Source organism: Mauremys mutica, chromosome 9, assembly GCF_020497125.1.
Source record: "Mauremys mutica isolate MM-2020 ecotype Southern chromosome 9, ASM2049712v1, whole genome shotgun sequence".
In the NCBI taxonomy this organism is placed as follows: Eukaryota; Metazoa; Chordata; order Testudines; family Geoemydidae; genus Mauremys; species Mauremys mutica.
Window position 1 is genome coordinate 96,038,389 of NC_059080.1, and position 24,770 is coordinate 96,063,158.

Here is a 24,770-nt window from a genome sequence, read left to right on the forward strand (position 1 = left end):
TGAGAGCTGCATTTTAATTCTAAATGAAGCTTCTTAAACATTTTTAAAAACTTGTTTACTTTACATACAACGATAGTTTATAGACTTAGAGAGAGATCATCTAAAAACGTTAATGTATTACCGGCAGGTGAAACCTTAAATGAGAGTGAATAAATGAAGACTCAGCTCACCACTTCTGAAAGGGGACTGACCCCTGGCTTAGATGAAGTCACATGGTAGCTTATAAAGCAAACAAGCCAACTCTAACTTGGGGGGAGGGATAGCTCAGTGGTTTGAGCATTGGCTTTGCTAAATCCAGGGTTGTGAGTTCAATCCTTGAAGGAGCCAGTTAGGAATCTGGTGCAAAAATCATCCTGCTAGTGAAGGCAGGGGGCTGGACTTGATGACCTTTCAAGATCCCTTCCAGTTGTAGAAGATTGGTATATCTCCAATTACTACCTTTTTAGAGACCGAACTACTGCTTGTGGCAGCTCCTCAAGGCATGGCTGGGCCCCAGTGGTGATTTTTGGCCTTGGGATCTCGAGTTCTTACTCTAGGCCAGGTGGGGAGGGAAGGCCTGCAGCTAAGTGCCTCTACCACAGTGCTCCATCTTTCTGAAGGCTCGGGGTGCGTTGGTGGTACAGTGCAGTAAGCAAGACTGTCACTGAAAGCAAATTATACAGATGCCGCTCGGGACAGTATTATAAATTTTGCAGTTGCTGGAAACACCAGCAATTCATGGTGGTTAAATGAAGCAGAGGACATTGTCTGGTGAGGGAGTCTTCAAAATACAGCCTAGTTCTTCTGTAACGTTAATAGTGCTAAATGGTGGCGGTGGCCGTCTGGGAATTGCATGTGTAACCCGTCTGCCCCTCTGAGTTGGCAGCAACAAGGGCCGGGTTCAGTATCCAGCGGTTCCGTTTCAATAACACAATGCAAAACCGGCTCGAGCCCCCACCCAGTGACCTGGGACAATTACCTACCACCCCCCCGGGCGCCTCTAGGAGGCAATACTTCCCCTCTCGCAAGCACAGAGTCCGAGTGTAGCAAAATCCTTTTAATAAAGGAGGGAAACAATGCGGCATCACGTTGGAGAGACACCACAAACAGGACTATACACAAACCATAAGCAAAAAACCCACCTGCAAGTACATTTGGCACTGTCCTTTCCCCCTTAGGGTCTTAAGTCCAACAACCCAGGAGTCTCTGTCTCCGGTCAGTGCCACCCCAGAGTTCAAAAGTTGATCTGCAGAGTTTTACCCCCCCAGCCTGGGTGGAAATGGGGGGGGCACACACAGGGTGTTAAGGGACACCTTACGTGGGCCAGGGCCGACTGCCCTGCTTCTCCGTGGAGTTCTGCTATAGCCTTCACCATGACTGGCTCCACTCCACCAGCTGTGCTGCTCCTCCAGCCGACCCGTGAACCACATCAGCCGTCCCCGCGAACCGCTCCACACTGCTCACTGTTCCACGGGCTGCGCCAACGGGCTGCAGACTGCTCCGCTCTGCCAGCTGCTTAGCGATCGATCTTCAGGCTCCCCCACTCAGTGATCTCAGCTCAGTAAGCTTAGCTCTTTTAGTGATTTCAGCTCTTAGTGGTTTCAACTTATAGTAAGTGGAGTGGGTTTACCAATGCAAATGCACAGGCCTAAAATTCCTTTGCCCACTCCTCATAATGTACCACCAGATGTCAGGGTAGATCTCATCCTGACTCTGCTTACACATGTAAATAGCATCTTACTATAAAACAAAGACAAATCATAGCAGGCGTGTTCCATCTAAGCGGGAGGGGGGAGGGATATTTGTAAAGTTCTCTAACGGGGCTGACGGTTTTTCCCCATACCCAACTCTGAGCATGCGTCCTAAACTGTTCAAGCTGGATATATCCCAGCATGAGGTGCTTTCATTTTATAAGGGAGAAGCAGCGGTAGGGCCAGCACCCTGTACTAAGGGGCGGCTAAAGAGAGCAGCAGAGGTAGGAAATTGGATGGTAATAAACTGGAGCCAGAGCAAGAGGAGATTTCAGGGCCAAACAGCCATATTTGAGCTGACACGTGACTGGGACATGTCCTTACTCCCCCCACCCCTTTTGGCCAGAGGCTGCTCCAGAGTGGGCAAAACCCTAACTTTTGTCTATAACTAAACGATTGTTCTATGTAAAGTAAATCAGGTTTTTTAAATGTTTAAGATGCTTCATTTAAAAATAAATTAAAATGCAGAGCCCCTGGACCAGTGGCCAGGACCTGGGCTGTGTGAGTGCCACTGAAAATCACCTCACGTGCCATAGGTTGCCTACTCCTGATCTAAATGGCACAGGACACAGGCACTGGGGCAGGGCTGTGACGGTGGTGCTTGCTGCTCCTTGCTAGGCTCTGCTTTCCCCTGCACACCTGAGCAGTGCTGGCTCGCACTAACTATCCCTTCGGCATGAGGCTGCTGGGGCAGCACTGCATGTGAACTCCTGAAACAATGGACCTGGAGGCTGAGAGGAAGCAATCACACAGGTCTTTAGTCTCATACCATGGATGTGGAGTATGTGGCCTTAAACCCTGGGCCATCAAATACTACCCCTGCCTTTCATGCAAAGAGCGAGGCTTTGCCATACCTGTCCCTTCCCCACAGGCCAAGCCCAGAGTCGGCCCTACTACCCACCGAGGATTGCAACAGCAGGACATGGGAGGTGGGGCATCGCAGGGCTCCTACACTGGCTCTGTTGAGGGCAGGGTGACCAGATGTCCCTGATTTTATAGGGACAGTCTTGATACTGGGGCTTTGTCTTACAGAGGCATCTATTACCCACCTCCCCCCAACCCCTGTCAGCACTTTTCACCTTTGCTATTGGGTCACCCTAGCTACGGAAGTTCTTGCACTACCCACCTTCCCTACAGCGGCTGGGGCAGGGATTAACCCCCCCGCCCCAACGCTCAACCTAATGCCTGGAGGAGGAAAGGGACTCAGAGGGCAGTGGTGGAGGGCCCGTGGGCCGGCCCTGGCAGACTCGCTGGAATGCAGCCCCTCCCGCTGACCGGGGAACCCCTGCCCTAGTTTTCCTCCTCTGCCCCTGGCCAAATCTAAGCACATTTCTCCCACCCCAGCTGGCCCACTTGGAGCCGACTGGAGCTTTACCCAATACACACACACACACATCTGCCTCCCTCACAGGGGGCTGGCTAAACCCAAGCCCTGCCACTCCCCCACCCCCAACCCCTTTTTGGCTAAGGTGGGCAGTTGTCTCCTTTGCACAACGAGCAGCTGCCCACTTCCACCAAAAAAGTTTGGTGGTCAGGGCTCAAAACGGGGCCATTCCTGGCCATTATGGACATTCTAGGCTGTAGTAAGACCCACCCATGGAGCCCAGGCAGCTGTGGGCACCCCCCCAACCCCATGTGCCCTGGGTAGGGGTGCCAGGGTGCTCAAGAGCTGCCCCTGGCCCATGTCACTGCCCCCAGGGCAAGTGGAGAATCCGGGGGGGGGGGTTTGCGGGTCCCCACAGCAGCACAAGCTCCCTGCGTTACTCTTAGCACAGCCCAGCTGCTGGACTGGTCAGGGGGCAGCGCCTGGGGGAAGGGGGAGGTTGGGCCGGGGGGGGAGGGGGGCATGGCAGGGCATGGGACCCAAATCGACATTGTGCCCAGGGCCCACTAAATCTTAATCCACCTCTGCACCCACACACAGCACCTACTAGCAACCAGAATTCATAAGCAGCGTGGAGGCTGCATTCCCAGCTCCTTACAGCCAGGCACAGGCCAAGGAGGCTGAAGGTAGGTGCTAATGTTGGCAGAGGTTGTGCCCCTGCTCTGCGGGGAGGACAAAGACGCTAGTTATCCCTGCACTGGTGCCAAGGTTGCTGCAGGGCCACACCTGGCATTGTTCCCCTTCAAAGGCTGCCAGGCCTTGTATTGGCCCCCGTCCCTGAATAGGGAGCATGTTGCTTCAGCCACAGGAGGCCCCAGGGCCAGCTCCAGGCACCAGCTGACCAAGCACGTGCTTGGGGCAGTGCAGGGTGGCACTCGGGGTTTTTGCTTTTTTTTGGTTCGTCAGGGCGGCGCTGGGTGGGGGCAGCGTGGCGCTTGGAGGGGGGACGGGGGCATGGCGTGGTGCTCAGGGGCGTGGCCTTGGCACTGTGTGGTGCTCTGAGGGGGCGGGGCTTTGGGGGGCATGGCACTCAAGGGCAGGGCTTTGGGGGGGCATGGCGCTCAGGGGGAGGCGGGGGCTGGCCTGGTGCTCAGAGAGGGGGTGGGGCTTCAGGCAGCCTGAGGGGGGCACAGCATGGCACTTGGGGGGGCAGGGCTTTGGCACAGTGTGGCGCTCTGAGGAGGTGGGGGTTTCAGGCAACGTGGCGCTCTGAGGGGGGGGGGTTTGGTGGCGTGGCACTTGCGGGGGTGGGGTGCAGCAGGGCAAAAAAAGTTAGAGCCAGCCCTACAGCGCCTCTTCTCCTAGCCCTGAAATGGCCCCTCCAGGCGATGGATGAGGCACCTACCACGCCCCTGGTAGGACATGCGCACACCCCCGGCTCCCCAGTCTCAAGGCTGTTCCTCTGTGCTACAGCAGTAGGGCTGAAAGGGGCCTGAGGGAACCAGCATAGGCTGCACATGAGCATCAAGAGGGAGGCAGCCAGTTATGACACTTTGCTCACTCAGGCTCAGTCCCTCCCCTATGTTCACTTACCCAGAAGGTCAAAGAGAGCATGGATGGAGTGTCCCAGCCCAGCCCAGCTCTATGCTGACCTACGTGTCTGTGCTGTGTCAGCCCTTTTCTCCTTGGCCTTCACTTTCAGCTATAGTGGAGGCAAGATACAGCCAGCTAGGGCTGGCATGGCCAACTGCAGCAGCATGCACCATGAGACAGCAAGAGCAAATCCAGGGATACAGGAAAAATGCATAGGCTCCTGCAAGACAAATGCCAGGGAATCACAAACTTGTGTTGGCTGCACGGGTCACTTCAGTCTTTTGTGAAAGTGTTCCCTTAGTTATGTAAGAATTAGCCAGGGCTAATATTGGCTAAAGGAATAACAGTGCTGCAAGGCAGGACAAGTGATATTGTGATCATGGCAAAGTCACTTAGGAAAACCGAGGCAGCAGAAAGACTGTCTTGGGTGAAAAAAGGCTTGGTACCACATGACATTCTGTCCACCTGTTTCTCATTTCCTTCTTTTGCATCCTCCTACCGCTTCCACACCCTCCGTGAAGGGGTTCCAGTGCCTGTGAGCCCACCTTGCTCCTTCCTCTTCAGAAGATGCTCCCCTCTGCTTTAGCAAATGTTAGAATGAGGCAGTAAGCTCCTATCTGTCATTTTTGTTAGGCTTTAACTCCACCTGACAGTAAAACTTTGGCAAAGTAAACCTATGGTTTCCGACCCTTTCCCCACCACCCACACGCACTCTTCTCCAGCATCACTTGTGTTCAGTAGTGACTGAGGTAATCCATGCACCTGTTGGTTGCACCTGTGTAGCACTACAAGAGGAATAATTGTAGTTTTATATCCCAGCATCAAGAGAAGAACCCTAGCGGGGAGAAGAGGAAGGGAAACATCTCTAAGAACCCAACTTCAGAAAGTCAAGCAGCCAGCAAATTCTAGACTCACACAAATCCAGCTATACGGCAACATTTGTAGAACTGAAAAAAAATGACCTTCCCTGATCATCAGTAGCTAGAACATTCAAAGCTTGTCTTCCATCAGTTTTTGAAGACTATTTGAAAATCAACTTCGTTCATGATTAAGATTCCATGTTTTTCATGGAGGTCACAGAAGTCATGGACTCCATGACTTTCTGTGACTTCTGCAGCAGTTGATGTACCGGGAGCAGCTCAGGCAGGCCCTGGGTGCGTCACACCAGCCGCTGCAGTTTGGGTGTGGGAGGGCTCGGGGCTGGGGTGGGGCTGGGGTGCAGGGCAGGGCTACAGGAACTCCCCTCCCTCAGTTCCTAGCTCCACATGCTGCCTCCGCCTGCAGGCACCACCCCCACAGTTCCCATTGGCCGCAGTAGAACCAGGGGGTTGGGCAAAGCGGAGGCAGCACATGGAGCTGGGGAGGGAGCCTGCCCTAGCCCCACCAACCATCCCCCCCAGAACCCGCAGTGCCCCTGCCAGGCAACGCCCCTCCCAGCACACGCAGTACCCCCCCCCAACCCGGCTGCATCCCTCCCAAACTCCCCCCCGCAATTTTTAGTCAAGGGTATATAGTAAAAGTCATGGACAGGTCACGGGCCGTGAATTTGTGTTTACTGCCCATGGCCTGTCCGTGACTTTTACTAAAAACACCCGTGACTAAAACGTAGCCTTAGGGATAGTCTACACTGGTAACGTTAAAGCGCTGCTGCAGCAGCACTTGAACGTGGCTATGTAGTCACGGCAGAGTGCTGGGAGAGAGCTACCTCCCAAGGGGCGCAGCTCCCAGTGCTGGGGCACTGTCTACACTGGTGCATCTACAGCCCGGAAACTTGCAGCGCTCAGGGGGTGTTTTTCCACACCCGAGAAAGTCGCAGCGCTGTAAAGCGCCAGTGTAGCCAAGCTCTTAGTCATGATATTTCAACCCAGGACGTGATTGTCCGTGACTTTACTAGACAATAGAGCACCCTAGATAATGTTACTTAACCTAAAGCTCTGGACGCTTCCCAGAGGAGGGCCAGAGAAGTAGCTCCCCTGTTCACAAACTAGAGACTTCTCCAAACACAGGATTACAGACATATCCATACTAGCTACAAATTATTTTCGTGTGTCTGATCGCCACATACCACCGCAAAATCCCACCCAGGAAAACCATTGTCTGTCTTGCCAGGGTAGAAATGCTTCATAATGTCCAAAATATATTACAAGATCCAGGAGAAGGAAGTCAACGTCATCAAAGTGACTACGAGGAGTGCGATTCCCTCTACACCGCTCTCCAGCAACACAGTGGAATCTGTGTTGAATAGCCCTACAGCAGCCTGGGAGCTTAGCATTTAAGTGGTGTAGACTGCAGGATCTTTGGGGCAGAGATGCTCTTTTCACTGCATCTGTATAGTGGCTAGCACCATGGGTCCCTGATCCTTGATCAGCGGGTACTACTGCAATACTAATGAATTCAATCAAAGGGCTAATCCACACTGGCAACGTTAAGGCGCCGGGAGAGAGCTCTCCCAGCAACCTAAACAACCCACCTCCACGAGGGGCGCAGCTCCCAGCGCTGGTGCACTGTCTACACTGGCACTTGCTGCGCTCAGGGGGGTGTTTTTTCACACCGCTGAGCGAGAAAGCTTCAGCGCTGTAAAGTGCCAGTGTAGCCAAGCCCAAAGTTAGGAGATGAATAGGCTAGTCAAGAAGGTAAGCATGCAAGAAAAGTCCTTGTCTGCATAGGGTGACGAGACAGTCCCAATATTTGGGGCATTTTCTTCTATAGGTGCCTATTACCCCCATGCCGTCCCGATTTTTCACACTTGCTGTCCAGTCACCCTATGTCTGCAACACATTTCAATGTGAAAACGCTTGAAGTTAAAAAGCCGTGCACTCTGGCACATGCTAAATTAATGATTACAAACAAAATTATCGATATCAAAGGAGGAACAATATCTGAACTGCCACCCACATGCAGATTTAAAACATTTCAACCGAGGGAGGAGGAGTTAAAAAACAAAACAAAATTGGAAGACAGAGAAATTTCTGATTGAGGACATAACAGAGGCCTGGCGAAAGGCAACCTTGTCAGCCTGATACAAAAGGTAACTAAGGACCTGTTAAAAATAGGCCAGAAGATCCCATTATTGAAAGCGCACATCAAGTCTTTGCCTGCAGCAAGCAACATACCCAGAAATAGTTGTCAAAAGGCATCATTACAAGCAGGAGAGCAGAGAGGTCACAAAATACAAGGCTTCTGGGACCGGCCTGCAACGACACTCAGGGGCAGGAAGGGAGCTATTTAACAGAAGTAGTAAGATATTGTGACTTTGGAGAGATGCAGGCTTCCATTTAATATTCTGCTAATATCTTATATACTTTGTTTTTAAGCATTTTGAGGCAGGGACTGTCTTTTTGTTGTTCGAACAGTGCCTAGCAGAGGGAGGTCCTGGTCAATGACTGAGGCTCCTAGGTGCTACCACAATGCAAATAATAATCTCTGACTTCCTGTTGTTTTCTAGACCATCATTTCAGCTGGGACAGACAGGGAAGTAGCGAGCCCTGCCCTTCAATCCTCCCTTCCCAGCCTTTGAGTCTGAGCTCTGTCCCTGCCTTTTGCCATAGGGCACCTCCATTTTTCAGTTTAATGAGGAAAGTCATATTATCTAGTTTGTGTCCTGTGCCCTGTAAAGCAGTGGCTCTCAACCTCTCCAGATGACCGTACCCCTTTCATGAACCTGATTGATCTTAGGTACACCCACGTTTCACCTCACTCAAAACCTACTTGCTTACAAAAATGAGACAAAAAAAAAAGACAAACACACTGATCACTTGTAAGATTTGAGAGAAGGTTAAGAACTGACTTAATTATGATCTGCAAATACCTACATGTGAAATAAATTTCTGATAGGAAATGGGGCTCTATCAAAAAAGGGCATAATGAGCTTAAATGCCTGGAAGCTAAGCTAGACAACTTCAGAATAGAAAAAAGGAGAAATTATATTTTCTTTTTTTAAATAGAGCCTGTTGGAAACATTGGAAGAACTTACCAAGGGGTGATGGATTTTCCATCACTTGAAGATCTTTAAACCAAGACACTCGCATTCTAAAGATATGCTCGGACAGAAAAGCCTGAGGAGTAAGTGAGGTTCTCTGACCTGTGCTAGGCAGAAGGTCACAATGGATCATTGCAATGGTCCCTTCTGGCTTTAAAAAACATCTATGAGCAATTAACTTACAATTAAATTACAATTTGCTAACAGACAATTAATACTTTCTATTTAAAAATGGGAGTTCTCTCCAATTAAGTGTTTACTGGTACTAACATGATACCATAAGTGTTCCTATTAACATACAAAATAAAACTTTTCCAGATGAAATCTAACTCTCTCCCAAGTATGCCTTTCATTAGATTTCTGTAGAGGTCACATACGTTATTGGCACCAAGTATTTAAAAACCTAATGACAGTCAATATATCATGCTCAAATAAAATCTACAGAGACTTCTTGAAAAATTATATAAATAAGTGTGAATGACAAAAGTTTATTAAACGTATTCTTAAAAAATTATATCTTTCTTAAATAAGGATTTCTCAGTAAGGATTTCATTGTAAAACAGTTTTGAAGCAATTCATAAGTTACTTTATTTAATAACAGGTTGCTCAATAAAAAAAAGTCATTTACTCATAGTCTTCAAACCAGCCATATTTAAACAAATGCACTGCATGTACTTATGGTATTGTCCATCACATGCTAGTTAATGTCAATGCAGCATAGCTGGATAAAAATAGCTCCATTTTGTAGCTGTAAACATTTAGATTAAGTGGCAGGCAAGATGATGTATCAGTTCTTAGATCTCCCCTCCTCCCCCCAAAAGCTTGCCGTTTAGTGCACGTTTTATTCAGGACATAGTATTCCATATTTTTAAAAAAGTCTAGAAATAAAGTTTTACAAACAATAGACTAAAACAATGCATGAGAAGATTTAGTCACGGCAATTTCACTGGAGCTTTATTGCCTCTGTTGGTAATGAGAGGGATTTGTAAGAAATTACATTGAACTTACAGAGATATGCAGATGATGTTCTTTACTAAATATAATCTTGATCTTAAGTGTTTTATATCAGGGCACGTCTAATCTTGTACATTTTTAATGTATAAAAACAGATTACAAATTTTAAGTTTTTAACCCATTTTTTGACATTTGGCAAAATGAAACCGATCCATTAAGGGGAAATCATCATCAAATTGAGGACTTAAGCACTTATGAATTAAAGCAATCCAAGTAGGTAACTGTTTGAATTCTTTAAAAAGAAAAAACACAACCCACACGCATATATAAAGGAAGAACACATGGCCACATGTCTGAGCACTTTTCAATACAAAATATTTCCTGTAAGCAGGCATTTATCCTTAGAATAACCACACTGTTAAATCAAGCTTGTTTCCAACTAGAGTCATTTGTTTCGTTGAATTCTAAGATGCCATTACAGCATGAATAACCTTAACTTTTCTGCTACATAATTATCCAAAGCTTTATGTAATGTATTTTTGTTTTATAATTACACAGTAATTATAAGTGTGTAGTACCAAACTGATGACAACACTACTTTGTTGAAAAGGTCTCGCAGTCATAAGGAATATTCTTTAAAAACACCATGGCATTATGCCACTAACCAATATCAGATTTTTGCGACGGTCATATCTGTATTGGGATAAAAGCTAATTAGAGCTCATCTCAAAACACAGCATACTTGAACTAATCAATCTGAAACTGTACCAAAACCTTTAAGACAGAAAACAGCACGCATATATACCTTGTAAAGTTTTCATAATTCAAGTCCCTCATTGTTATTTACACAAAATTTAAAAAAGGAAATACTGAAAGCAGCAAAACAAAAGTCACACACATTTTTGGCATCGCCAATTCCGGTAGCTGGCATAGAAATTTGCAATGCATTTTGTAGAACTGTATTCTTGAAATAAATGCATGAATGGACTTTATTAAAAGGGCACTGCTATGAGGGGAAGCCTACCTTTCAGTCAACTTCAAAGCACACAGGGTAAAAGTTTTAGCAGTTTAATACTTAAATTCTTCCTAAAATCTTTTTAGCATCTGCATAAAAGTGTACTGCTGTTTTAGTGCAAGTTCCACTTACTAATTTCAACAGTAATTACGACCTTAACATGGGACTGGCTGGAGTATTCAAATAAGTACCCTATTCCTAATAATTACTATAATAATTTTTTTTAGACATCCTAGTTTAACATTTTCTAGCTTGTTTTACAGAAGTTTTTATTTCAAGAAAACAATAGCCTCTTCTTCATAAGTCAGCAACTGAAGAGTGAAAAAGCATTTTCAGGATGAAAGAAATTCAAGGGCTCCTGTAATGTTAAAAAGCACAAAAGATAAAATCCTGCTTTGAAGTGAAATCAGTTCTAATTTAGTTATGTGCAGTAAGACAAATAGAAGTAGTAGTGATCGACAAAATAATGTAAGGGAACAAAAGCAGCCAGTGTAGTATTTTGCATCTGATCTCTGCTTGTTTGAGAAAGTTTTACTTTTAATATCTGTAATTGGCAACCACAACGACCTGTAAAAATCCCAACAAAGTAAGTAATTGAGAAAATGGGCTGTGTCCATAAAGGCAGTACCTATATGTTGTAAAAATGTAACTTAAATGGCCTGTGATAATCACTTCAAAACTCAGATTCGTATCAGATTTGTCACCCTCTTATAAAGCAGGTTCATTTGTTATTTCATACCGCAACCATCAAAACCCATGTCTGAATTTAAAATACTGTGTGTACAAAACATAAGACACAAATTCAGTATATTGTTCAAGTTTTAGATTTCCACAAAAATGAAAACACCTTCCTGGACAGACAGATAAGCATTTCAAAATTGTAATGAAATCTGATTAGATAATAGTCTAGAGAATATTAGATTCTGTTATGCACGTAGCGTGTCTCAATGAAGCTCACTGGAGGCTGACTATAATATTAAACCAGGGGTGCTATAAGTGCACAGTAGTTGTGTAGTACTTCAACTCCTTTCAAAGATGGGTGACATACAATAAAACCTTCCATATAGGCACCTAGAGTTCCCAGTATCAACATTCTTGTTTTTGTTGGTTGTTTCTACAATTGTTTTAATCAGATACTCAAAACTCACTTAGACAATACCTGTAATCTGCCATGAAAGAAAAAAAAAAATCGGACCCCGTACACTTAAATATATCACTCTTATAGGAAGTGCTATCAGTATAGTCTTTGCAACTAGCCCAAAGTGTATATTTAAGGAGTTTTAAAAAAAACCACTTGTGATGTTGATCTGTGTAATGCAGATGCCAGACAACAGTTGTCTCATGAAGACAGCATTGTGCTTTATGCGAAACCAGAAATCTCAAAATAATCATCATAAAGCTTCTAAGACTTATGGGAGAGTAAACAAAGGTGGTCCACAAAAATGTGATGAAATCCACTATGCTGGAATTATAACTGGCAAAGATGGTTCAGACTAGAAGAGAAGCCCAAACCACCATTAGATGAATGAATGATATGGTCCAAGATGTATCCTTAAAGGTTTGTCTCAACCCTCAACCCTTATAGTGAGGATTGATCTTCAGTTCAGTCCAGCCAGCAGAAATTGACTGTGCAATTTTCCGTTGTATTTATTTGTACAGTCTATGTACATTCTAGAAGGGTCCTTTAGTGCTACACTGTCGTACTTTTTGTCCCAGCAATTTGAGGGCGTGCAAATTCCACAAAGTCATCAATAAGAACTGGCCATGCTCCTGAAAGGAAAGAACAAGCAAGAGCACATAAGGAATCAGGTGAACAAATCCCATTTCTTCCAATGTAGAGCTATTCAGTTTAAAAAAACCTCTTTAAATCAAAACAGATTCTTGACGATTTAACTTTCCTGTTTAAAGTTTTAAATGAATAATCCTCATTTCATTCTGTTTCTTGAGCTTTAATATCTGGTTAAGATTTTTTTCCTCAACTGAGACCTCCCCCATGCAAACACAAACACACTCAATTTTTCAGGTAACATAACAATCTTTTTTTTTTTTAAACCAAGAAAAGCTGGACAAAAACTCCTTTCAGAGCCAATTAGAGTGACCAGATAGCAAATGTGAAAATCGGGACAGGGAGTGGGAGGTAACAGGACCCTATATAAGAAAAAGACCCAAAAATTGTGACTGTCCCTATAAAATCAGGACATCTGGTCACCCTAGGGCTATTCAACATGATAATTGGCCCAAGAGGGCTGAGAGTATGACAGCACAATCTCCACAGCACTCATCTCACCTGGCTAACCTAAATGGGAACCACACTCAAATCTGGGTCTCCAGAACAGTAGCAAGTGTGGAGGAATTCTAATAATTGTGAATGCACGCACCAAGCTAACAGCCCGAGAGCACCAAAATAATTAGAGCTCACAATGATTTCGTATTAATGTCATGTTCATATGTCGACATCAGCATGTCACCACATTTCAAACAAAAAATTTGCTGCTACTGCAGATAGTGTAGGAGACGGGTTTTGAAGAAAACCTTGAAGATTAAATTAATGTACTTGATGAAAATACGGTGCACTCAGTGATTATCCAATTCTAAATACTACCCTCTTCGTATGTTTTTCATTCTGTGTGTTCCCACCTTCACTTATGTCTGAAATGCTAACAAATCAATAACTGGTGGCCAAAGAACATAAAACTGTTCCTCTGCTGAGGAACAGCAGAAGCAGAGAAGCCATGCAAGAAGATGGGGGCGAGAAAGAGGGACACCATTAGTTGATTTGTTGGAGGAAGCAAGAACTGGGTGGGTAAATTTATTTTTATTTATGTGTGGCAGAGTTGAAGACAATTTGTTTTATGCAGGGAAGAGATGACTTTTGGGGGGAAGGAGAGGAGTGAAGATGTTTAAAAAAAAAAGAAGAAGTAATCTCTTGGCTTTGGGGAAGTGGCAGCACAAGTATTTTTCGCCTGTGCTAGTAGGCTTAGTCCTCTTCAGCTATGTGGCAGAGAACTTCTTCGACCCCCTGAAAAAGTCACATACTGTTCTGCAGACATTCTGATTGCCAGTCACTAGACAGATACGGTACTCCAGCGACACACTACTAAATGTACTATCCACAGAAACACACACACACAGAGAAACTGATAAAAACAAAATGTAAATATTACCTTCCTCATCATAATTAGACATATCATCTGCTATCATTGTACTGAAGTCTAAAAGAAGGTTCCAAGTATCCTTAGGTATTGATCTTTTATGATGTTCCTATTTGGGTAAAAAATCTGAGTTTAAAAACCATGAACAAAATTAATTTTAAAGTCTGAATATTCAATATTAAATCCCTGAATATATGCAAGTCGCCCTCAACTAAATTCTTACTGTATTTGCTAAAAACCGCAACATCCATGCATCACAAAAGAATGCTCTGTCAAAATAAGTTATGTGATCTCTTCAAAGACTTAAATACACATGGATTCAACTTCCAAACTAAAAAAACCACAAACCTATTGCAGCCCAATTTATATTATAGAATAAGGTTTAAACTTACCAATAAAAATTTGTTCCACAAGTCTAGGAATTTAAATCTTCCATTAAGTACTAAATTCCAGTAGGCTATAGCCATTTCTAAATCTGCAATATTAAAAATATGTTACTCTTTTAGATATATTTGAAATATACATTTTCTCCACAGGTATTTTCACCAAGCCTGATTGGACTATAAACTAAACTCTTAGGTTCTTTCCAAATTTTTTTAAAAAGGTAATGAAAACTAAGGAAACTGGTGGGTTTGTTTCAGATGAAACAAGCCTCAGATTTAGGTCTGACCCCTGGGGCACACAGGATCTGAAAATGTATTTCAATTATCTGGGTTAAGAATTACTCTGCCCAAAGCATACAACAGATTTTTCAACTTTTTACTGTAATTTAGCAGCTCAGTGCCGATTTTGCTCTACACAAAGCGATGCCAGTGACTTCAATAAGAATTCCACATCATTTGCTGGATTAGGCGCCTTTAATCATATTTACTCAAATGCAATTCCCATAACCTAGTTTGCTATAATTTTATTTTTAGAGCAACTTTGTTACAGGTTTTAAAGTTGCAAAATGGTCTTGTCAAATTTTCAAATCGCTGAACAGATTTCCTTTAGGACAAGTATCCCGGAAAAGACTATGTATATTAGGTGGTTGTCTTTATGATGGCCAATGTGGATTTCCTGCCCATTTAAAGTCATTTTTTCAGAGTAACTTTCAATCTCTCTCTATTTTGAGTGGGCCTGTATTCCTCAAAGCTAGGAACAAATCAAGACTACTGAAGTATGTGCATGTACCCCAAACAACTTAAGTTTACATAATCAATTAAGAGAGAATAAACTCTTCAAATGAACATTCAAAAATCTCAATACCACCAAGAGAGAATCACTGTCAGCCTAACTGGATCCACCTTCAAAGTGTCTGCATCCAGAAAGTCTTACATCTTCTGGAGTGTACCAATTTGTTTTGTCCATAACCAATCTATACTTTCAGAAGCAAAAAAGCATAGGCACCCTGTTAGATTACTCTTTCAGACAAACCAATGCATTTTTTAAAGTAATATTAAAAGACTTATAGATTAAATAGGTTTATCTGCCAATATGAGTACCTACGCTGTTCACACCTGAAAATTCTTACGGACTTATTCCCAGTGCCAAAAGTCTCTCCCCCTTTCCCAATAACTTTAACAGTGCTCCTCTAACAAGCCTAATAGAACAATCCACCTCATCGTCACCCCTCCAGACAAATACAGAGTGAAATCGTGGCCCCACTGAAGTCAACAGGAGTTTTTCCAGTGACTTCATTTGGGTCAGGATTTCACCCAAGAGATTTAAATTCAGGGCTTCCAGAGGCAGGTAAAAATTTTAATCTGATGTGTTTTGTGGATGGGTACAATATGCCATTATATTTGAAAATACCAAGGATGCACTAAAACTTAAGAAATCTTATTAGGCTCTTAGCGATCAGAAATTTGAGTCTCTCCCCACTTACGTTTCATATATTAAACTGATGCTCCACTTTGCCTACTTCACGGGATGGTTTGAAGCATAATTAAACATAATAGAGTGCAAAGAATTAAGACCAATAAATGGTATGAGTGGAATTAGAATTCTGAAACTCCTTAATCCTGGCACTGCTATCAATCTAGTTAACTGCGTGTTTTGGATTTTTCAAAGGGGGCAGCAATGAAGCCCACCACTGGCTGATTTTTACAAATCTGTACCAGCTTGGTGGTAGCATCTCAAATGATGTGTAAGTACAGGAACTCCTTAGGAACTTAAAAAAAGAACAGGAGTACTTGTGGCACCTTAAAGACTAACAAATTTATTGAAGCATGAGCTTTCGTGAGCTACAGCTCACTTCTTGTTTAGGAGGCATGTAGGCAGATGAAACATTTCCAGAAGTGTATACATGCCATCATGCAATGTCAGGAAACCTAGAAGCTGATAATGTTAATGAAAATAACCTTTAGTAGCTACATAATTTTGCAACCTAATAACCCAAATCTATTCAGAAGCACCAGTATTTTATTGGACAATACAGTGAAACGAGTTGGAAGTTTTTACAGGAAGCCATTTAAGTTGGAAATTCCAAAAAGAAACTGTCCAAGAAGGGGAGTCCTTATTTAAGAAACTCCACAGGCTCCTTGTCCCATTCCACTCTGCCCTCTCCCAGCTCGTCTCCTCTGCATTTGAATCAGGCAGCTTCCTCCCCCACACTGCCTATCCCAATTGGAGGGCATGTCTCAACCAGAGCACAGGAGTCTCCCTGCTCTCAGTTCAGGTACTTGGACCAGCCCAGCCCACAGCAGCTCAGGGCTGCAATTACAGGAGAAGGCCTGCTCGGCGCTTGGCTGGCACATGCCCAATGCGGATGGATTCTTTGGGGAATTAAGCTGCAGAAATATAGGAAGTCTCTACTGAGCATATAGAAACTGATTTTTCAAAAGCTTATAACTAAGGCTACGTTTTAGTCACAGGTATTTTTAGTAAAAGTCATGGACAGGTCACGGGCAGTAAACAAAAATTCGCAGCCCGTGATCTGTCCATCACTTATACAAATACCCCTGACTAAATATTGGGTGCGGGGGGGAAGCAGCAACATATCCCTCAGCTCCTAGGCAAAGGGATGGCCATGGAGGCTCTACATGCTGCCCCCGCCTCGAGCACCGGCTCCGCAGCTCCCATTGGCTGAGAACTGCGGCCAATAGGAGCTGCAGGGGCAGCACCTGCAGGCGGAGGCAGTGTACAGAGCTGCCTGGCCACACCTCTGCCTAGGAGCTGAGGGACATCACCGCTTTCAGGAAGCCCCCTCGAGCACTGCCTGGAGCCCTCACCCCATCCCATGCTCCAACTCCCTGCCCCAGCCCTGAGCCCCCTCCCACACACAAATTCCTGCTGCTGCTGAGGGAGAGGCAGGGGCACGGTGGTCGAAGACTGCCCCAGCAACAGCCGGTGCAGCTGGCCCACAGGCTGCCCGTGCTGCTCAGGCAGGCCCGGGGCCAGTGGCACCAGCTGCTGCAGAAGTCACAGAGGTCCCAGAAAGTCACAGAATCCGTGACAGACTCATAGCCTTACTTATAACATTGTCAAATTTGGGCAGATTTTCACTGGACTGCCCAGAGGCTGACACAAAGGACAACCCCCCCTGACAAATGTTGAGTCCCTGCTCCAAAGCACAGGGGCACTAAAGCTTTTCAAAGAAAAGGTCACCAAATTTTAAACAAGGGGGAAACAATGTATTTTTCCCCCTAGCCCTGTTCTCAGAAACAACTGCATTGTTTTGGGCTGATATTTTCCCAAAAAAATTCAGTCTGAGCCACACACTTACCACAGAACATTTTAGCCAACAGTTAAAGTTTGGCAAAGTTATAAGCAACATATAGTATCTTATATATGGGAAATGAATAGTAAGCACTGCCACCAGCCCTGCCTATAGTAAGAGGATGAAAATGGACAATAAAGAGTTTTAGATTTTACTGGCATGAGCATTTAAAATGGCTGCAATACTCACATATTTTGAAGCCACAAACAAATAATGCAAGTCAGTCCAAATAAGTGCAAATAATCAAACCTTTATACCACACTCCCATGTATTTTGTTTATGCCTCTAATTTAATCAAAAGCTTTTAGATTATATATTTGTGGCATAAACTGAATACATGAGGGGAGAGTTTTACTGACACTCATTTGGAGTGGCTTGCATGATGCACATCACACAGCACCTCAGAAAAATTGTTGGAAATAAATTAGAAGCAATCAACAGCTAATCATCTAGGTTCTATGACAAACAGTGAGCTCAAGCAGCAGTTTATCAAAACACTTCACAACATATTTTAAGTTTCCTAAAGGGATTCCACTAGATATGTTTTTACCTTTAAGGAAGGTAAATTTGGAGGGTCAAACACATTTAAAGTGTCATTCAAGGACACAGAACTTATTAGAAAGCAAGCTTTTAGACAATGAATTTCTATAGCAGCAATCAGTAACAGTTGATGGGTCTCTTTCTATTCCTCCATACTACACACATTCATAGATTTTGTTTTAAGATACTAAACTCCAATTTTTCTCCCAATGCATAAAATCAAAGCAAAGAGATTCAAACTCCTCCCAGACATGTCTGCCATACCCTGATTAGAAAACTAAAAGCATGTGTCTGCTCATGTATCATTTCACCGCTAGTAATCAGTTACCATGAAATCTTTTCAATGGGAGGGTGATAACTCCAGACAAAGGGAGTGGGGAAAAAGGGAAAACATGCTGAGACTGCATTTTAATCAAAAGGCTTCCCCCCATATCCTGATCTTCAGAGCTATTTATTACGTACTTAGAGAACTACTGTAATACAAATAAATAATTACTACAGGTAAAACATACAAATCTAAAAGTTATAATTGTCTATATCTTCTTTTTATATCATCCTGAGAGGCTGGCCTCCCTGAAGAAGCAATAAGAAGGCTGAAGGAAGATGAAAAAAGATTATTTTTCTTGCTTAATCATTTTCACTGAGGTCTCAAAAACAAATTATCTATCGTTCCCGGGATGTTTAATTGATTGTTCTGTATATGCTCAGTCCTGTATGGAAATAAGCCAGCAAGAAAAGAAACTAATAGGCTTCTCCTTGTGTGAAAAATGTGGACAGAGGAAATCAGAGGTGTGGTCTAAGCACAGAACTGGAAGTCAGGAACTCCTATGATATACCCCCAGCTCTGACATGTGTGTTCTGAAGCTTTGAGGAAAATCACTTGACTTATTGAAATCGCTTTATTTCAAAATTAATTATATAAAAGTGATAGCTACCTCACAAGGATGTTACAGAGTATTAACCAGTTAACATTTGCAAAACTATTTGAAAACTGAAAATACTATATAAATACTAAACATCACCATGGTAATCAGAAGCTATTGTTATGGTTCAGGTTGCAAAACTATTTCCATATTATCTCTCTCTCAAACACAAACTCTTCTGTAAAATTCACTGTTAAGGTTGAAACTTTCCATGTTCAACCCCAATTCTGCAAGTGACTCCACATGGAAGTAGACTCAGCCTATACATCTATACAGCAGTGTTACTTACATTAAACAGGTCTCTGTGTAGTGAAAACCACTTGTTCCACTCTAACTTAAAATACCCAGCCAGGCCTACTGAGAGTACAGGAGAAGTTTGAAGACTGGCACAATGTCCTCATGGAGAACAGACATTGCTAATTTTTTTAAAGAAAGATTGGTCCATGTTCAAATTGCAGGTTTATCACATACAGTAGAACATAAACATAGTTTCACCATGCACAAATGTGAAGTACTGTGCACATTTGCTGGTTCAAGAAACTTCCACTGGGGAAATTAATAAAAGTTTGCAAGCTGCAAATAAAATAGCTACAGATTTTTCACTGCCCTAATTCCCCTCACAAATGAAAAAAAATTAATGTCCATTGTTTAACATTAAAGAGTTCAAATTACAGAAAATCAGGAAATAAGAGTTGCTTTTGGAACCTTAATTGCACTGTACATATGGCCTATTTCTATTCCTGACTTTCTGATTAAATGAGTAGCTACATTATAATAGCATAAAATGCATATAATAAAAACATACAAGATGTGCATTCTGGCCCAGTTAACACTACTGTTAGAATCTAGCTTTTGCATTCCCTTACTTTTATGATTCTGCATTAACAGTTATTTCATTTACCGTAATTATTAGTAACAAACTACACCTCCCTCCCCCCACCTTCAATGACTTTTTCCTAGTGAGTAGTTCTTCCACTTCACTTGGACACTCGATGCTATGACTATTAAGGGGGAAGCACTGAAATAAAATTATAGAAACCATGATTTGTGTGTGTCATTGGGTTTTATATTCTGGAATTAGTCCTCATTTTGCAATCTTTCTCCAAAGAGAGAAACTATAGATCCAACAGGCCCTGAACTGCGCTTAAGATCTTGACTGTAGATGCAATGAGATGAAAATCTAATCATGCCTGTTATGTGGAAATTACTTGGCAATACCTGAACTGTAGTTTGCAAAGAGAGTTACATGTATTTTTGGTGGTATGAGAGACTTTGTGAAAGTCTGTACCTATACACAAACTCACTTACAGTTGAAATTTAGGCTATTTGCTCATAGTTACTCATTGCTGCAAATTCTAAAAAAGTTTTAATTATATTTTTAGTATGAAATCATAACATGTTAACTTTAATGGGAATTTTGCACATACTGTACTCTGAAGGGAAGAATGCACCCTCACATGTTAAATTGAAACATTCAGTTCATAAGGCCGCACAAAATCTCTATGAATTTGAAAATCTGGCATTGACCTTCACATTAGTTCTGACATCTATCTTTTACCACAGTGATGTTTTTATCCCATGGCTAGTCTAACTGGATCACAGTAATAGTTTCACTTACTACAGTAAGTATTAGAGACAATTTCTAGTAACTATATCACAAGTGTTTACAATTAAGAATACATACCTAAACCTTTCTGTCCAGGATTCTTTGCAAAGTTGAAAGTAAACTGATAAAAATCCTTAAATCTTCCTGGCTCTTTTAATTCTTGTTCCATTTTAGGAATCTGGGCCTTTAGTTTTTCTATGCTGTCACATCTGTATTTTAAAAAGAAAGTTTTTCTGTGTATTATTCATTTTGTCAAAATAACGCTAAATTTATTTTTAAAACCTTATCTGCTATGGACAATCCTTAGTTGCTTTAATACAGAAGGATTATGCAAACTAATTTTAGCAATTCCGTAACAAGTCTGTTTATGTAACAATTTCAGCTGCTTTTTAAAAAATGTTTCTTCACATTGGCATCTGAAGAAGCTGGTTGATAATCAGATATATATAATCTAGAATAATTAAAAAAGTCTGTCAGAATGTTCTTAGAAAACAAAAAACCTAGCGCTTTGGTGCAGGGCAAAGAAATTACACTCTTAGATAAATGGCCCCAAACATTTTGGTCTTTGGGCCAAATCCTTCTTTTACTCACTCGTTTTGTTGTAGCCAATGGGACTAGTCGCATGTTTAAAGCAAGCAGCATTTTGCCCTTTATTTGGGTTCGCTTATAACTTCTGCCAAATTTATAGAAGAAGATGTATTTCTATATTCACAGAAGGCAGATACTAGACAAATTTTGAGAAGATATAGTTCAGTTCTGAATTGCTAAAAGTGGACATTTTTTTCTTTTAGTTCCAGCTTTCTCCAGTATGTTACACTGCTAAGTTTCTTTTACCTGCTGCATACTTACCCTAATTCTGTCATCCCATCCATAAATTCCAGTTTTGAGAACTCACACTGTGTTGCAGCTCTGAATTTCCATGCAATGATCAGTACGCTAATACTGGCTGGGTCAAGTGCTAGGTCATCACAAAATTGCTGTATACCATCTATGCCAATTTTATTTTCATCTTGAGGATCTTTGGAATACAATAAAGATTAAAAACAAACATTAAATCTTCCATGATTTTGAAGTAGTAAGTTCCTTCACACATGAACACACACAAACACATACATGCACAAAACCACCTCTGGAATAAGCCACATTAAAAGGGGATATTTAACCACTTTTTAAAAATATATACTTCAGATTCCATTTGTAAGAAAATGTTAAGGCTCGTGGCTGTTACTGGAATGAAAGCTCTGTACAGTAAAATCCTCTCTGTATCCAATGAACAGATACTGTATAGATAGTGTTCTACGTTTTCATTTTTTTATTGATTTTCACTGATAAATTACCAGGTTTTTTTTATTAAAGAAGTTCAATTTTTACTGATTTACACCCATTTATTAATCCACTCGGTCTTTTTTCAGGTACTTATTTTTGTTAAACACAAAAGCTTTACACGATTGCTGTGTCCGTCAACTCTGAGACTGAAGCAGTTCCACAGTGTAAAATACAGAACACACACATGGTGGAGGTTGGAAAAAAAAAATCAAGCAATGTTAATTTCGCACCATGACTGGCTCACAAGAACATGCTTTCCCACAAAGTTGCCCAATTCGATCTCTCCCCTGTATGGTCCTGCTCTTGACTCACAGAGATTGAGGCCCCACTGTCACATGGTTCCATGATATACAGTGCAGCTACTTCTTTTCATATGCCCGTCTTGTCCAAACCAGTTCTTGCTCTTGTTTCACAGCCTCCGCTATTATTTTCTGTCATGATGCTTTCATCTCTTCCAGCTCCCAGTTTGCCTCATATAACTATGTTGCCAGGGCTTGTAATTGCCTTGATGTCTCCTCTCAGAGTCTCTCAATCAGCTCCCCCCAGCCCATCGAGTCCTCGCTCCTCATCCTTGCCCCACAGACAAGATCCTTAGAAACTCTTCTAGAACTATAAGGTTCATCACTTTGTCTAATGAGTTTGTGTCAGGCTGCAACCACTGTGTTGCCAGACCTCATAAATGTGCTGCCACTCTAGGATGCACCCTCAGGGGAAAGGCTCTGTCCTAAACTGGTGGTGATAAACTGGGTCTGGGCCCAGAAGTGTATCCAGAATATCTTTTACAATTTTGTATGACTGTGCCTGCTGTCAGACAAAGCTTAGTAGACCGCCTGAGTTTCTCCTGAGAAGAATGGGGCTACCTGCTGTGGTCACTACCCTCTCAAATGTGTGCAAAAATCCCTCCGGGTCAACATCTGGGCCCAACTTTGCCAGGCCTAGTACCAGTCTGGCAGAATTCTCTTCTCCCAAAACCACCCTGGGGTCCACTTTTCTAGGCACTGCAGGAAATGTTCTTGCTGAGCCTGCCCAGCCTCTTGCTGTTGTTGCATGCTCTTTTGTTGTACCTACTACAAGGGCAGCATCTGCTCCTATTGGGCCTCCAGCATGCAGACAATGTACTCCATCGTCCCAAAAGAAGAAAAAAGACTCAGTCTGTCCCTCTACAGCTCGCCTTAAAAGAAGTTGGTATCTCCCTCTTTTTTTTCAGAGAGTGGGGTTCTAAATCCTCCTTCAGGTATCATGTGTAAACATGTATCCCCACCTCTCGCGCACCGCCTCGTGTCCGGACATGACACTGCAGAGAACTTTGCCTCTGGCACCCCCTTTCTGCTGGCCGCTCCCGAGTCCCCCTTAGGGTATTCTGTGGCTTGACCCTCTGGCCAAGTCACGTAAAAATCTAGATCCCTTCTGGGGTAGTATAAAAAAATCCAAATAAAGATTCAAACAAAACCTCAAATTAATAGCCCTGCCACACCCTCAGGCTTCACTGTAGTTTCCTGGTTGTATCCAGCCTGTTAAGCCCTTGTCCAGGGCTTATGTCAGAGATACCCGTCTCCTGCATTCCCTGTAAGCTGCATGCTTGGGCAGCCGCCCAGGAGAGATTCAAATGCCGCCAGCTGATTAGCAGAGCACACACAGCCAGCAGCATGTGTTCAGGTGCTCCTCCCACCACATTGCTCCATCCTGCAGCTGCTCCCAGGACCCTCCTGCTGGTTGTGCAGAGCAGGGGGAGGTGGGTGCTAATGTCAGGTGTCCCCCTCCCCCCGCCTCTGTACCCCATCTCCGCAGAGCAGGGGAGGGGACACAGCCTGGTTCAGGACTTGGAGCTGTTGCGGTGAACAGTGAGTGACTAACTGCCTTTCTTAAAGAGACAGTGCACTGTTTCTGAGATTTCCCCAGCAGCGAGCAGTCTCTGTCTCTCTCTCATACTCTCCCCCCACTCCCTCCTGCTGCCCATGTACCCCATCTCTGCAGAGTGGGGAAGGGAAGACAACAGGGCTCAGGACAGAGCAGGAGAGCTTTCAGTGAAGTGTCTTAAAGAGATAGCGCACGGCGTGTCTCAAACTTCCCCAGCAGCCAGCACACACACCCATGTCTGTGTTTGTGTCACACACCTCTCCACAAATACTTGTATTATTGTTGTTGTTACTTCTTGGTACTTCCTGCAGTGCACATATATTCTCTGTAATTTTATTCTTTCTAAGTGTGTTATTTTAGTGTTTTGACTGGTCTAAGCATAATTTTTATATCTCTTACATTTAAATTTAATTCTTTGGTTAGTGAGTTCTAAAATGCCTAACCTGTCCTGGCTGAGTAATTATTCCTATGGTAACTTTTTAAAAAAATATATATATATTATATCTAGGGTTTTTGTTTCTACTGGTGGCACACATCCGCACATAACTTAGTGCACATAAAAAAAATGTATTCCACACATAGATGGAAAAAAATTGCGGGAACTTTGCCTGTCTCCTCTACAGTCTCTCCACAACCGAGCTCCCTCAGTCTACTTATACAACTTAGCTCAACTTCCTCTATCAAGAAGGCAATTAGTTCCCCTCCAGGTTAATGCAGACAAGCTCTAACTCTAGGAAAATGAAGGTAGTTCACTCCTCAATGCACACTCAAGTTCTTGGCTAAGATTGCCAATGTGAGTGCCACTTCGAATGATGGATTTTGAGACAACCAAATTGGCTCCCCCATGACACTACTAAACTTGACATCAATCAGCTATAATTTTGGCCATTAGCCACTTGAACTGAATTGGATATAGTAACCTAGAAGGCAAAGACTTTGTTGCCTCATTAACAACCCCAAATCATCCAGCCATGTGTCCTCTTCCCCCCCGACATTTCATAAAAAGTCAGTAGCTGGACTAGAAGAGAGGTCTTCACATTTCAAAAGGGGGTAATAACCCTCTACTAATGT

General features: G+C 43.1%; 1 protein-coding gene across 2 annotated transcripts in view; it reads right to left on the bottom strand.

Annotated features, from left to right (window-relative positions):
- Positions 1–9,564: 9,564 nt before the first annotated feature.
- DCUN1D1 (defective in cullin neddylation 1 domain containing 1) overlaps positions 9,565–24,770 on the bottom strand; it is a 36,298-nt gene continuing 21,092 nt past the window's right edge. For both annotated transcript variants that reach the window (XM_045031407.1, XM_045031408.1), the window contains exons 3-7: positions 21,366–21,534; positions 20,595–20,725; positions 14,140–14,222; positions 13,760–13,856; positions 9,565–12,365 (exon numbers count right to left, since the gene is read on the bottom strand). In XM_045031407.1, coding sequence (XP_044887342.1) covers positions 12,286–12,365; positions 13,760–13,856; positions 14,140–14,222; positions 20,595–20,725; positions 21,366–21,534 — 560 coding nt within the window. In that variant the 3' untranslated portion in view covers positions 9,565–12,285. The remainder of the gene's footprint in view (positions 12,366–13,759; positions 13,857–14,139; positions 14,223–20,594; positions 20,726–21,365; positions 21,535–24,770) is intronic.